The 15,786-nt window shown below is 37.6% G+C and overlaps 1 protein-coding gene across 1 annotated transcript; it reads left to right on the top strand.

Moving 5' to 3' along the window:
- The first annotated feature begins 289 nt into the window (after nucleotides 1–289).
- Nucleotides 290–15,781, top strand: RFC4 (replication factor C subunit 4). Its single transcript, XM_036242683.1, has 11 exons — nucleotides 290–495; nucleotides 1,664–1,806; nucleotides 4,078–4,156; nucleotides 8,911–8,990; nucleotides 11,283–11,402; nucleotides 12,798–12,941; nucleotides 13,119–13,239; nucleotides 14,127–14,252; nucleotides 15,297–15,377; nucleotides 15,456–15,572; nucleotides 15,654–15,781. Exons 2-11 carry the CDS (start codon nucleotides 1,676–1,678, stop codon nucleotides 15,747–15,749), a joined length of 1,095 nt encoding a protein of 364 aa, XP_036098576.1. The 5' UTR covers nucleotides 290–495; nucleotides 1,664–1,675; the 3' UTR covers nucleotides 15,750–15,781.
- The last annotated feature ends 5 nt before the right edge of the window (nucleotides 15,782–15,786 follow it).

Raw genomic sequence — 15,786 nt, 5'->3', positions numbered from 1 at the left:
CCAGCGTCCCCGCGGGACGGCCGCTGTCAAACGCCCTTGCCCTACGGTCTCCGGGAGGAGTGCACGGGACAGGGTGGAGCTATATTTACACCTCCTCCGTCATTCTCGTCCCAGTTGCCCGCCCCTAAAAACACGTGTTTCTTCTCGCCTCTTTGAGCAAAGCGCCCCGGAGCAACCGGCCCCCTTAACCAGGGGCGGGCCGGAAGTGACGCGCGCGCCCGCGTCTTCCCGCCCTGCCCTGCGCCGCCGTTCGTGGCGGGAACCGAGGCTCCTGTGCTGGCCGCGGCACGTCTAGTCACCCCGTCAGGCCCCTGCGAGCTCCCCGAGCCTGCCGTGCTCAGACTGGGGAACGGAACTAAAGGCTTCCACACGGCCTCGCCCTTTCGCCGTCCCCGAAGCCCCAGGAAGGAGCCGGCGGCGCCTTCGCTCGGGAGACGAGCCGCAGAAAGACCCAGACAGTGCCCGGGAACACGCGCCAGGAGCCGGGGATAACAGGTGACCAGCCGGAGAAGTGGCGAAGGTGGCCTCCGCCTTCCTCCACTCCTGCGCCCGTGACGCCCCTGCGATGCCCACCCACGTCGTGGCGCGCGCGGGGCTGGCCGGCGCCCGGGCCTCCTGCCTCCGGCCCTCCGAGGTGGCAGAGACCGCATCTTTCGGCCCTGCGCGGGGCTGGAGCACCATGAGCGGCCTGTGGCAAGGATGCAGGGCTCCAACCCGTTAAGACCTGATGTTTACAGATACTAACAGTTTATTTTGTGTATTGAGGATATCCCCATGTGCCAAGCACGGAACTGTGTGTTTACACAATTATTTAACCCAGTTGCCTTATGGAATAGGCCGTAGCTCCTTTTACAGAAGGGGAGCCTGTGTCTCATAAATGGTAATTAAGTCATCAAACACTGCGGAGCATCGGCACAAGTCAGTGCCCGAGGCCTTGGGGATGTAGCAGTGAAAAATACAGAATTGCCACCAAAGCTGGGAATTTTCCAGACAAACTAATGGTGCCTTTCTAGCCCTAAAAACAGCCTTCTCTTTACCTGAATGTTAATAGTGGTTATCTTCTGGGTGAGATTTTGTATGAATTTTTTTTAACTCGGGCTTTTCTGCAATGTTTTGATTTCTTCAAATGAGCAAAAACAGCTGTTTTCACTTTAACAACAGATTCCCTGACCATAGGACTCTTCCCCAGAAAAACAGGCCCTTGGATGGTGCTCTACACCCCCCCCCCCCGCCCCCCAAAGTGGAGGTTCTCATTTGTGGTCCCAGCGCTCGTAATTGCTGAGCCCGTTCCAGAGTCTGAACTAGAGCTAGGCCCGTGGCTAAAATAGAAGAGACTGTAGAGGCCCATGTAGAGTTTGGCCGTTAATGACATGATATTTATCGAAACATTTGGAATTCTTAAAAATGTTTTGTGACATAAGATTTATCTGTATTCTGTAACTCTCTCATTGTAAATGCATTCTAATTCCTTTAAGTACTTTGGCTTCTTTTATGTCCCTGCAGCCCTCAGTACAATGCATTCAGAGGGTGCTAGGTTATGGGGTGATGTCTTTTATTAAGTAATTATTGAATACCTTTGCACAAGGTTAAGTGTGCCTTCAGGCTGTACTTCCTCATGACGATTTCAAAGGAGCTTTTCTTTTTCTGTCTTGTACCTGGTCAGGGTGAAGTAACCATGCAGGCATTTCTAAAAGGCACATCTATCAGTACTAAACCATCACTGACCAAGGACCGGGGAGTAGCTGCCACTGCTGGAAGCAGTGGAGAGAACAAGAAAGCCAGACCTATTCCATGGGTGGAAAAATAGTAAGACCTTTTGTCTTTTTGTTGAAATTGTTAATAAATTACATCTCTAACCAATTTTGATCACTTTTTTTTAACTCAAGGGGGGATGATTTGCTTGGTTTAGATGTTCTTAAAAAAAAAAAAAAAATCACCCAGTTATGTAAGTCCTAGAACCTTGGAACTGAAAGGTACCTTAGAATGATCTGGTTTAATTACCTTATTTTACAGACAACTAAGGTCTCTATAACTCAGGTCTACAGTTTTAGGGTCTGGGATACAGCATTGAAGAAAAGACGACCCAGCCAGTGAGTCTCAGTGGTTGAGCATCTACCCATGCACCAAGAGGTTGCTGGTTCAATTTCTGGTCAGGTCACGACTGGGCTTTGGGCTTGATCCCCAGTAGGGGATGTGCAGGAGACAGCTAATCAATGTACCTCTCATCGATGTTTCCATCTCTCCCTCTAAAAATCAGTAAAGACATATTTAAAAAGAAAAAAAAAATTTATAAGTTGGCTTTTGGTCAGTAGTTCTAGTAAGTCCAAATAATTTGTTCCCCTTTCATTACTGATGGTGGAACTTGTTGAGTTTTTGTTTTTTTATACATTTTTTGGCGAAAACAACACTTGAAGTAGCACTTAAATTTCAATTAGCTACATGTTATTATGACAAGTAGTAGTGATTGTAACCCCAGGTGTAGCCTCAGTTATCACCAAGGGTTTGAAGATTACTTAGAGGCCAAATAAGGCCCTCATGTTTTGTTTGGCACCAACAATTTTTAAAAATGGCAAATTTCACATAAAAATCTAGATTTTTTAATTTAAAAATATATATACTATACAAGGGAGGGGATCTAGATTTTCAGTTTAAGAGATTAGGCAACACTAGACACAAGTTCTCACCTGACAACGGTTAGATGGACTTTAATACTGCTTCTCATTTTGGAAAGGTCATATGTTCCTCGCTTCACCATAGTCCCTGTCTTCCCTTGCCTTACATACTCTGCCTTTTTCACTCTTGTTGTCTGTCTTGTTGTCTGGTCTCTGCAGGTATTTGAATATAAAACTGGTTTATAGCATACACTGGTTTTGGTAGAAAATATTATCTAATATGAAATATCTGCCTGACACAGACCGGATTAATTAGAAAATATGGCTCAAAAAGAGTTTTTGATTAGTTAAGCACAAAGCTTCTCTCTCTCTCTCTCTCTCTCTTTTTTTTTTATTCTCACCTGAGGACATTTTCCCATTTTTTGTTCAGGTAGAGTGGGAGGGAGAGAGAGGAACAGAGAGAGAGAGAGAAACATCGATGTGAAAGGGACACATCGAGTGGCTGCCACCCACACGACCAACCAGTGCGGGGACAAGCTGCAACCGAGGTACACGCCCTTAGCGGGGACCGAACCCGGGTCTCTCGGGACCGCAGGCCGATGCTCTAACCGCTGAGCCAAACCGGCCAGGGCTGGTCTAGCTTCTCTTAGAATCACTACTTAATGATTCAAGATGAAAATTTTATGTTATACTTCATATTGGTTAAACTTATTTTGTTAGCCTTCAATGGAGTGAATAGATAACGCATTTTTTGGGGAGTTAAGTAATAGAAGAAATTAGTATTAACTAATTAACAACATAATAACTATATTTATGTAACTGTATTAACCAAAATAGTTGCCTATCCTGAGGTTACTAAATAGTTCTCCCTTTTCAGCTGAGGTGCATGATCTTATCAAAATATAATATTACTTTCTGCCCTGGACGGTTGGCTCAGTTGGTTGAAGCATCATTTCATGAACCAAAAGTTTTCAGGTTCTATTGCCAATCAAGGCACATACTTAGGTTGCGGGTTCGATCCCTGATCAGGACACATGGGAGACAACTGATCTATATCTCTCTCTCACATCAGTGTTTCTCTCCCTGTATCTCAAAAAAATTAAAAAACAGGTCCTTAGGTGAGTTTATACCCACACACATATAGTATTACTTTCTAGGCAAGTATTCACTTTAAATTTTTAACCATTTGTTGTGTAATAAAATAAAATCCTTTTGCATAATTTTTGTAAGCATAACAGATGCAAACTGTGTGTCTGGAAAAGTGAAAATTACTTCACTCCTTTAGTATGTATTTATTTAAGGTAAATACAAATGGGGTTTTTACCTACTTCCAATTATGAAAGTTTCTCATTTTGTTACCAATATGTGAGAATTATCATTGGTATTTTAGAAAAAAAGAACACTTGGAGACTTTTCTGTGGCTACTATAATATACTAAATAACCTTTGTTTTTTATTTTTTGCAGTCGCCCAAAATGTGTGGATGAAGTTGCTTTCCAGGAAGAGGTGGTTGCAGTGCTGAAAAAGTCTTTAGAAGGAGCTGATGTAAGTAGCAGATGATGTTTAATGTCATTGGGAGATTTAAGGCTTAATTTATTCACCCTTTTTCTTCCTTCCTTTATAACCTCTCACCCCTTTTAAATATTATGCTATGTATGCAGTAGGCCTTTGATGACTATTTTACAATGGATAATTAGTTCAACAAATATTTGTTGAGCATCTCCTATCTAATGGCATTGTTATATAGTACTCAAGTATAGATCATTGAGCGAGACAGACTGAGTCCCTTTACTCATGAGTTGTTGTTTTTTATTTTGGTGGGGAACAGCAGAGTAAACATGTAAGCCAAATAAATAAGATAATGATAGGGAATATAGTCAATAATGTATGGTGCCAGACGGGTGCTAGACTTATGGGGGGAAGGATCACTATTTAAGTTATATAAATATCTAACCACTATGCTGTATACCAGAAACAATGTAAAATAATATCGATTGTCAACTATAATTGAAAAAAAAAACCTTAAATAATATGAATAAAAAAGAAAGTATAATTTTTCATCTAATTTTAGAATTTGGTTTGAACTATAATACAAAAATATTGAGAATTTCATTCCGCTCATAGCATTCTGTCTCCTGATGTGGTGAGTGGAGATAAATGTCCTTGAGTGACTTGCATTTTAGATTATTCAGAAACAAAATAAGCCCATATAAAAATTAGTGGTTTAAAATTGTATATGAAAAAATGCTTTAAGAACTCAGTGAAGTTCGGAAGAGAAAAAGTTTCAGAAGAAAGTGGTATTTGGTTTTTGCTTTATTCCCAAGATTGGCTTCCTTCCTCTTGACCCGGCTGCTTTGAAACAGATTCTTTTGGTCTTTGCCGCCATTGTTTTCTTCCTGAAATTACAGTACAACAGTACATTTTTTGAAAGACATTATATTTATAAAACTATTTAAAATATATTTTTTAAACCAGTATTTGTTTTGACTTGGTCCAGATATTTACTTTATAATTATATAATAGTATACGATACTATTGCTTAGTAATTAGAATTACTAAGATTGTAGGACAAGGTATATTTTAATTGCTAGTATTCTTTAAGCAGATCTAGTAGGATTATGATTCAGTTCTTAACTTTATACCATCTAGCTTACGAGGCTGAATTAAGAACTTTAACCACTTATATTTCCTTTTTTTTTTTTTTTATATCACCCTAGGACATTTTTGCATTCATCTTCAGATAGAGTGGGAAGGAAAGAGGGAGGAAGAGAGAGAGAGAGAAACATCAATGTAAGAGAGACAACATCGACTGGCTGCCACCCATACAACCCCAGCCAGGGCCGGGGACAAACTGCAATTTAGGTATGTGCCCTTAGCGGGAACCAAACCCAGGTCTCTGGTCCGCGGGCTGACGCTCTAACCGCTGAGCCAAACTGGCCAGGGCTTGTATTTCCTTTCAGACTAAATTTGGTAAAACATAACAATGAAGTAATTTTTTTTTTTTAATTCTAAAGAGTTAAGGAAAATAATTAATTCCTTCATTTACTTTAAAAGGTTTTAAGGTAGAATTATGAGTTTTTGTGGGTTTTGTCTTCAGAAATCAATTTTAAGAACTGATATTTGACGTAGAATCATTTTTACCTGCCAGGTTTATTGACATATATCACTGTGTAAGTGTTAGGTATATAATATAATGATTTGACTTACATATATTGTGAAATGATTGTTGCAGTAAATTGGGTTAATATCCATCATCTCATGCAGATGCAAAAAAAGAAAAAGAAAAAATATTTTTCTCCTTGTGATGAGAACTCTTACTATCTACTCTTTTAACAACTTTCATATATATCATACAGCAGTGTTAACTATAGTCATCATATTGTACATTATACATCCCTAGAACTTATTTTAGAACTGGAAGTTTGTACTTTTTGACCACTTTCCTCCAGTTTCCCCTTCCCCGATCCCCTGCCTCTTTTTTTTATTAGTATTTTGTTATACATATAAGATCATACAGTATTTGTCTTTCTCTGTCTGACTTATTCCACTTAGCATGATGCCTTCAGGGTTCATCCACGTTGTCACAAATGGCAGGATTTTCTAGTATTTGATGGCTGAATAAAATTCCATTGTATGTACATTAATTAAATTTTAATTAAATGTATTGAGGTAACATTGATAGTATATAAGTTTCAGGTGTACAACATTATAATTCATTGAACTCTAATGCATCCCCACTACCCAGTCTAGTTTCCTTCCATTACCATATATTTGACCCCCTTTACCTAATTTGTTGTTCCCTCAAAATCCGTCCCCTCTGGTAACCACTATTCTGTTGTCTGTTTCTGTGGGTTTGTTTTGTTAGTTATTTTTTGTTTTATACTCCACATGAGTGAAATCATATGGTTTTTGTCCTTTTCCATTTGGCTTATTTCACGTAACATAATACTTTCAAGATCCATCCATGTTGTCTGTCACAAATGGCAATATTTTTTAAATTTTTTTATGGCTGAAATAGTCCATTGTATATTTTTACTGCATCTTTATCCAGCCGTCTGTCAATGGACACTTAAGTTGTTTTCATGTCTTGGCTATTATAAATAATGCTACAGTGAACATAGGGGTACATGTAGCTTTACAAATTAGTATTTTCATATTTTGGGGGTAATACCCAGAAGAGGAATTGCTGGATCATATGGTAATTCTATTCTTAATTTTTTAAGTAACCACCGTACTGTTTTCCATAGTGGCTGCCCCATTTTACATTTCCACCAGCAGTGAATGAGAGGGTTCCCTTTTCTCTCCATTCTCTCCATCGCTTGTTATTTCTTGTCTTTTTGATAATAGCCATTCTAACAGGTGTAAGGTGATATCTCATTGTGATTTTTTTTTAATATTTTATTTTTTAATTTTTTTTTTCTTTATTGATTTTAGAGAGAGAGGAAAGAAGGAGAGAGAGAGTGAAACATCAATGAGAGAGAACATCGATTGGCCACTTCCTGCATGCCTCCCACTGGGGATTTGGCCCACAACCTGGGCATGTACCCTGACCAGGAATCGAACTGGCAACCTCTTGGTGCATGGGTCTATATAGCTCAACCACTGAGCCACACTGGCCGGGCTCTCACTGTGGTTTTGATTTGTATTTCCCTAATAACGAGTGATCCACATATAGTTCTTGAATGCACAATATGTATCAGACTGTTATATAAAGTAAAGTTTAATAATTTTACCATGTTTTCAAGAATTTAAATTACTGTATATGATAGTTACCTGGATGAAGCATTATAAATATTGAGGTATGCACACATCAAAATAATAGTTATAACCTTAAAAACAAAGGAGCCTAGGAGTGTTTTTTTGTTTTGTGTTATTTTGTTTTTTAGTGAATCTTATAGTTTGTATCTTAAGCTATTTGTTACCAATGTAACAGTAATAGTCATCTAATTAATATATCTATATGTTGATTTATTTATTTGGCATATATTGAGTACTGCATGAGATGCTGAGAATACAGATGCAAAAAGAACAAATAGGATACTTGACCATCTTAAGCTTACCATCTAGTAAGGTAGACAGGTATTTTACAATTAAACCCAACAGTTAAATAAGTTATTGCTAATTGTATTCAGTGCAACAAAGACTGGTAAGAGGTTAATGGAGGAGACCCATTTTAGATTGGGTGGTCAGGGAAGGCTTCTGCTTGTAATACAGTGGGAGTTGGCCAGGCAGAAAGAACAATGCAGTCAGATACTAGCTTGTGGGGGACAGTATATGTGCAGGCCATAAAGTGGAGGTCATTATAAATTGTAGCCTAGAAGGTGGTGAGCAGATCATGGATGTCCTTGAAGGTTATGGTAAGCCAGTTGATTTGTCTGTCTGGTTTTGTTTTTCTACATGGAGAATGAAGCCAGTGAATAGATTTAAGTAGCAAGCAGAGCAACATTGACTTGGGTAAAGAATGAATGGATGGGAAGGGGTGGAGGTTTAGGCAAGAGTAGAAGCAATTAAACTACTGCCTAGTTTCCTATGTGCAGTTATTTTCCTACATAAAAGGACATACTGAAGAATGTACAGTTTTGTAAGAAAGCTCATTAGAATTTAGTACACTTATTAATGTGTACCACCAATTAGTTGCCTGCTTGATAAGGAGCCAAGCTAGCTAGACTTAAAGTATAAAAGAAGATAACCAGTTAATCTTATCCTTTCTTTCTCTAATGAATTCTTCCTGATATAGGAAGGCATCCTATAGGGTACATGATCATGATGTGGAATACTACCTGGCATTTAATAGATGCTTATTAGTTCTTTTAATGTTTCTTTTCTTGCAATGTCAGCGTATCCAAAGCCCTAATATGTCTTTTCACTCCTTTTGCCTCAGTATTGGCCAAATCCAATTACTCCTTTGTTCTATTTTCTCTTTGAAATAACTGACATCTTTATAAAATATAAAATCTTGTCCAATGTTGAGCAAAGGGGTGGGATAGGGAGCTAACAGAAGTCTGGGATTCCCTTCAGAAATAAAAGGTTTCTAAGTTCAGCTTTGAAAATCCCACCTAAGTAATCATAAATATGATTCAGCTTAAGATATTAGAAAGACATATTGCGGAAAAAGTCTTAGTATTATGTGGAAAAGCAGAATTTAGAACTGTGAATGCTATGATACATTAAGAAATCTGTGTATTAAGATATATTTGCGCTCTCTACTGGGGAAATTATTGCACTGTTCCAGACATTTTTAGTCTTCATTTATTTGTGCCAGAGTACTATTTTTAAAAAATAAAACTTAACTTCTACAGCTCCCTAATCTCCTGTTTTACGGGCCACCTGGAACTGGAAAAACATCCACTATTTTGGCAGCAGCTAGGGAACTCTTTGGGTAAGTTGGAATCTCTCTACACCGAAAATGTCTGGTACTGCTTTTCTTTCTCTAAAAATTTGCATTTGGTTTCTCTGTTAAATTGTTGTGTTTGTTTTTACTTCTGAATTTTTTTATTAATCCAGTGGGCCCATTTCCAGTTCCTCCCCTCCAATAAATTAGCTTGCCTACATCTTTTGTAACCTTCATTTTGAACCTTGTTCAAGTGTTTGAATATTGTACACACAGGACACCTCGTGATTTTTTTTTTTTTTTTAATCCTCACCCAAGGATATGTTTTTATTGATTTTTAGAGAGGGGGGAGTGGTGGGGAGGAGGAGAGAAAGAAACATCAATGTGAAAAATAGCAATCAGTTGCCTCCCGTATACACCCTGACCAGGGATCAAACCTGAAACCTGGATATATGTACTGACCGGCTATTGGACCCACCCACAACCTTTTCGTGCATGGGACAATGCTCCAACCAACTGGGCCACCTGACTAGGGTGTGATTTTTTTTTTAATCACTTTTTTTCCTCTATGATTTTGGGCCCAAAGAACCCAACCTTTCTCCAGTCATGTCAATAGTTTCATCACATTCTTTTTTTTTCTTTTTTAAATATTTTTTTCTTTATTAATTTTAGAGAGGGAGAAAGGCAGAGAGATAAAAAACATCGATGAGAGAGAACATCAATTGGCTGCCTCCTGCATGTACCCCACTAGGGATTGGGCCCACAACCTGGGCATGTGCCCTGACCGGGAATCGAAACCAGTGACCTCTTGGTACATGGATCAATGCTCAACCAGTGAGCCACACCAGCCGGGCTCATCACATTCTCTTAATGATTGTTTTCACATCTGTCTCATGTGATGCATCTGTTGTGTCTGATGCTGCTGGCCCACACCATCTCTTCTTGAGTTCTTTCTTGCTCTGGCTTTCCTAGGCCCTGCCTCTGGAGTGGCTAGGCCAGCTCTTTGCCCTCCAGCGTCCTGATAGTAAGCAGAGTGTGTAGTAGCTGATGCAGTATGATTCCAGGTATAACAGAAAATCTCTGAGCAACCTTCCTAGGGTCCTCTTCCTAGATTCTATCTTGGCTTAGCCAACCATTGTCTGGGAGCCCTTTAACTAGAAAATATATCAGCCCTGGTTTGACACCTATGCAACATGATCCAATATATAGCAAAGGTATCTTAAATTTATCCAGAATTTTTATATCAGGCTATGACCAAAGAAAGGGTACAACTGAAATCTTACATATGAAAATATTAGATGCCTCTTGCAACCACCAAATATGTGAAGAAAGACAAAAGGTGAAGCTGCTATGAACCTAATATTGTATTTGACAGCAACTTTTGTTTCTTAAGGAAATGATGAGTCTTTTTGATTGTTCCACAACTCCTCAATTAGAACCAGCCTTAGCAATGTAGTCATAATGAAAATGTTAAGTTTATTATTCTAGAATAAGTCAGTCTAAATAACTTTTAAAATATCCTTTTATAAAGAATGCTTGTCCTTATAGAACTAAAATACTTTTAATTATTAATTTCACAGGCAGTAGTATATGTGGTTTTAAAATAGAAAGTATATGCACAGAGCTGCCTAAATGTTTATGCCCATAGGAAAAATACTTAGGATATCATGCTATTTAGGAAAAATAAAACAAATCTGAATCTAGCTTTTTTATTTAAAAAATATGTATAAATATATAGAAAAATGACTGGAAGGAAGCTTTCAAAATAGTGCATTGGGTATGCCAGTTGTTTTATCTTTGATTTCTCAGATTTCCTTACAGTGAGATTTCCTTAATATATTTTCTCAACTCACTTTAAAAAATTATTCATGTTTTAATCTAGTAATTTTCCTTACAGCAAGCTACCCTCTGGAAATAATTCAAAATATGCTATGTTGCAGTGTTGTTTAAAATTGTAACATACACTATCTAAATGTCTAACAATAGAAGGATGTTAAATAAATTAAGTAAATCATAGAATGGAATGTCACGTAGCTTTTAAAATGGTATTTCTGGAGGTTCTGATGACCTGGCAAGATGGTTATGATAAAATACTAAGTAGAACATTGATTTAAATTTTATACATTATGTGATATTTATCTGTTTTTTTTTTTTAAAGCATGGAAGAAAGCCAAATGTTAACATGCAAGAGAAAATACAGAAACGATTGTGTACCTTCTATCCATATTGTTTACTAGGTGGATTTTAAACTACTGCCGGACATGCAGATGTTAAAATGTGTTTAAATCTTGGGTATTTATATGCTCTGTGATGTTTCATATTTGTTTCATTTTGACATAGGCATGAACTTTTTCGATTAAGAGTTCTTGAGTTAAATGCATCTGATGAACGTGGAATACAAGTAGTTAGAGAGAAAGTGAAGAATTTTGCTCAATTAACTGTATCAGGAAGTCGTTCAGAGTAAGTAAGCTCACCGTCCCTTCTCCATATCATGTCTAATTGTATTTGTTTAAAATTTACAACTCCTTTTTCATGTTAGATCATATTTTTATCTAAATTATTTAAAGCCAGAAATGACTACTCCATCATAACTAATTTTGTTTAGCTGTCAAGGGTTTTCCACTGATATTTTGTCTGAGGTGTATTTATTAATCAAATTTGATAATTTGGTGGTACATGCATAACAAAAATTCTGACTTTTGATATTAAAAAAAAAGTCAGCTATCTTAAGCTTCCATGTATATTTCATAGTTAGGGTGACCATATAGGTTCTTGTCCAAACTGGGATGCTTTTAGGGTGAAAGAGAAGGTATTAATAATTAAATAGGACTGCCCTGAGTTAAACAGGGATGTTTAGTCAACTACTTACACTCCTTAGGTGGCAGAGTTTCAAGGTTAAATTTTTGGTACCTGGTATATATTTAAATTTATATCAGAATTTGTTGAAAGTTAATGACTAAATTTTTATATCCACCTTGAATTGACAATACATATAAATCATATAGCTGATAAGGCATTTAGATCAAGAATATATAAAGAACTCTTACAACTCAATAAAAAGACAACCCAATTTTAAAATGGGTAAACTATGTAAATAGACATTACTCCAAAGAAGATACTCAAATGGCTAATAAACACATGAAATCATACTCATCAGAGAAATCAAACCAAAACCATGATGAGATACCACTTTAAACTCATCATATAGGATGGCTATAATAAAAAATGTATATAGAATATAGTAAGTCTTGGCAAGGATGTGGAGAAATTGGAACCCTTATACATTACTGGTTGTAATGTAAAATGTAGCCACTTTGAAAAGCTTGGCTAAAAAAATTAAACATAGAGTTACCATATGACCCAGCACTTCTAGCCCTAGGTATATACCCACAAGAAATGAAAACGTGTCTATTCAAAACATGTACACAAATGTTCATAACAGCATTATTTATAATGGTCAAAACATGGAAACAACCCAAATACCCATCAACAAATGAATGGACACATGCAGTAAAATATCCATTTGCCGTATTTTTGAGCAATAAAAAGGAATGGAGTAATAGCACTACACCAGGGATGAACCTTAAAAATATTATGCTAAGTGAAAGAAATCAGTCACAAAAGACAATATATTAGGTTGACGTCATATGATTCCATTCATATGAAATGTGCAGAATAGGCAAATCTTTGGAGACAGAAAGTAGAGATTCAGGATTGCCTGTAGCTGGGAGAGTTGGGAGGGAAGAGGAGTGACCCCTAATGGGCATGGGGTTTCTTTTTGGGATGAGTATTTTCTAAAATTAGATTGTGATGATGATGTGTGAATTATCACTCCTATGTGTTTCTCTGAATCAGTGGGAAACCATGTCCTCCTTTTAAGATTGTGATTCTGGATGAAGCAGACTCGATGACCTCAGCTGCTCAGGCAGCTTTAAGACGTACCATGGAGAAAGAGTCTAAAACCACCCGATTCTGTCTCATCTGTAACTACGTCAGTCGGTATGTATATTGCCCTGAAGATAAATGGTAGGCAGCCTTATTTTGATATCCCCCAGTTAGAGAGAGAAAAAGTTAAATGTTTCAAGGCATGTCTCCTCCATCAAATCTTAATAAAAATGAGTTCTTTGGGGGAAATCCTTCTTTAGACACTGACGTACTCTTTCCAATATTTTACAGAATAATCGAACCTCTGACCTCTAGATGTTCTAAATTCCGCTTCAAACCTCTGTCAGATAAAATTCAACAGCAGCGATTACTGGACATTGCTGATAAAGAACATGTCAAAATTAACAATGAGGTAATTATTAATCATTATTACTAATTTTAATTAATAACTCCTTTGATGAATGCATATGAAGAGGCCCTGAAAGGAGTCATATGTATGTTGTTTCAGTTTCTGATGCCAATTCTTCAAGCAAAGTTAAGCAAAATGAGTAATTAGAATGTCTAGGAATTATAGGTTGTCTATTATAAGTTTATTATCTATCAGCATTTTAGAGACCCAAAACTGGGGCAGATTTCATACAGCTAATGCAAATTCTGCAACAACAAATCTCCATATAATGACAAGATTTTAGGTGCCTAGCTAATAACTCCACTTCAAAAACTGATTTGATGAAATTCTGGTACAGCGATAGTATATATAGGCTTCTGATTTATTATAAAAGAATTTAACCATAATTTGAATTTTCTTTTATGTAATCAAGAAAATAGCATAAATATGGAACATTTTTGTCTGCATATTTCTTTCAAAGGCAATAGATCTCTGTCCTTCATTGTCTCCATGAATTCTGCCACTATAGGACTGGTAACATTCCCTAAAAAATGGAAATAAGCCCTGGCCGGTTTGGCTCAGCGGTTAGAGCGTCCGCCTGCGGTCCACAGAGACCCAGGTTTGGTTCCCGCTAAGGGCACGTACCTTGGCTGCAGTTTGTCCCCGGCCCTGGTTGGGTCGTGTGGGTGGCAGCCACTAGATGTGTCCCTTTCACATCGATGTTTCTCCTCTCTTCCTCTCTCTCCTTCCCGCTCTGAGTAAAAAAATGGAAAAATGTCCTCGGATGAGGATTAAAAAAAGAAAAAAAAAAGGAAATAAAATTCATCTCCACCCCTACTCTTTCACTTTATTAAAATCAGAAAGCCTTAATTGGTCATCATAGGTTAAACACACAAACTTTTTCTCTTCAGGGACTGTCCTGTCTTGTTCAAGTATCAGAAGGAGACTTAAGAAAGGCCATTACATTTCTTCAGAGTGCTACTCGATTAACAGGTGGGAAAGAGATCACAGAGAAGGTGATCACAGACATTGCTGGGGTAAGAGCACTAATTTTGAAATTCTTTTAGGTGGTTTTTAGAAAATTTTCATCCAAGTACATACAGAATGTTTATGTGCTTAGTATATTCAGGCTGCTGTAATAAAATACCATAGGCTGAGTGGTTTACAAACAACAGAAATTCATTTAAAAGTTATGCAGGCCAAGACGTCCAAGATGAAGGTGCCCACAGATTCAGTAGGATGAGGACTCACTTTCTAGCTCATGGACTCCTAATTCATAGATGGCCTGCATCTTTCTGTGGCAGAAGGGACCCCTCTTAGGCCCTCTTTTATAGGGACACTAAGTCCCAAGTACTGTGCTGGGAATAGTAAATAACCTGAGATTATCAGGATGCTTATAGGGATGTGGCAGTTCAGACATAAGGTCTGACAGACATATCCCTTTTCTTATAAATGGAAATCTATTCTGACAAAGGGCCACATAACACACAAGGCTCATGCATATTCAATTTAAGAAAAATCTTTTTAAAAAAATGGAGTGCCACACCTGTCTGGATACTCCTATCAGGATATGAAACAGTATTAGTCCCCTTTTCCTGGGTTATTTAGGGACTTTTTAAACCAATCACAATCTCTTTAGTGGCATCTTTACTTGGAGAAAGGGCACTTTCCCTTCAAATTAACTTTGGTTACCACTGCTCTGAGGAATGACAGCCACTGGGATGCTGTCCACCGTTAAACTTGAGAATGTTTAGAAGCAAAAGAAATTTTGTACACGAGAGCCAAATATTTTAAAAGCAAAAAATTACATAGCACCGACTGGACTAATGTATTGGGACAGCCATCTGAAGCTTATTTCAGTTTCAGGTCCAATACCTTTCTGGATCACCTGAGAACTCAGAACATTTGAGCGTAAGGCTTGGAGCAAGCCCTTTTCCAGTTTGTATCAGGAGAGCAGCTTTGTGGTCCTATGCTGGGACATGTCTTTTTACACACAAACTAAGCATGGAACAGAATGGAGTGGGGGTAGGCCTGGCATAATAGTGTCCAAATTGTCTTCACCTCCAAATTGTTTTATTTAGGTAATACCAGCTGAAACAGTTAATGGAATATTTGCTGCATGTCGGAGTGGCTCTTTTGACAAACTAGAAGCTGTGGTAAAGGTAAAGTTCAAGTTACTTTATTAACTTTGGGAAAGAAAATTAAATGCTGACACCATGTCTTTTTTTTTTCTAAATCAGGACTTAATAGATGAGGGTCATGCAGCAACACAGCTTGTAAATCAATTCCATGATGTAGTTGTAGAAAATGATGACCTTTCTGATAAACAAAAATCCATCATTACAGAAAAACTTGCTGTAAGTAGACACACTTGTACATTTCAGCAAAATATATCTGAAAGTGGTATTTATTTACAAATCTTTTTTTTTTTCTTCTAGGAAGTAGATAAATGCTTAGCAGATGGTGCTGATGAACATCTGCAATTGATTAGCCTCTGTGCTACAGTGATGCAGCAGTTAACCCAGAATTGTTAAAGTCAATAACTCTTTAATAAAAAGAAAATGACCAAAA

The sequence above is a fragment of the Molossus molossus genome, unplaced genomic scaffold (assembly GCF_014108415.1).
Source record: "Molossus molossus isolate mMolMol1 unplaced genomic scaffold, mMolMol1.p scaffold_m16_p_5, whole genome shotgun sequence".
Classification (NCBI taxonomy): Eukaryota; Metazoa; Chordata; class Mammalia; order Chiroptera; family Molossidae; genus Molossus; species Molossus molossus.
This window is presented reverse-complemented; position numbering and strand designations above follow the sequence as displayed.

Coding starts and splice junctions, on each gene's coding strand:
- RFC4 (XM_036242683.1), top strand. CDS start 1,676: ATGCAGGCATTTCTAAAAGGCACATCTATCAGTACTAAACCATCACTG. Junction 1,807..4,077: donor ATTCCATGGGTGGAAAAATA/GTAAGACCTTTT, acceptor TATTTTTTGCAG/TCGCCCAAAATGTGTGGATG. Junction 12,942..13,118: donor ATCTGTAACTACGTCAGTCG/GTATGTATATTG, acceptor AATATTTTACAG/AATAATCGAACCTCTGACCT.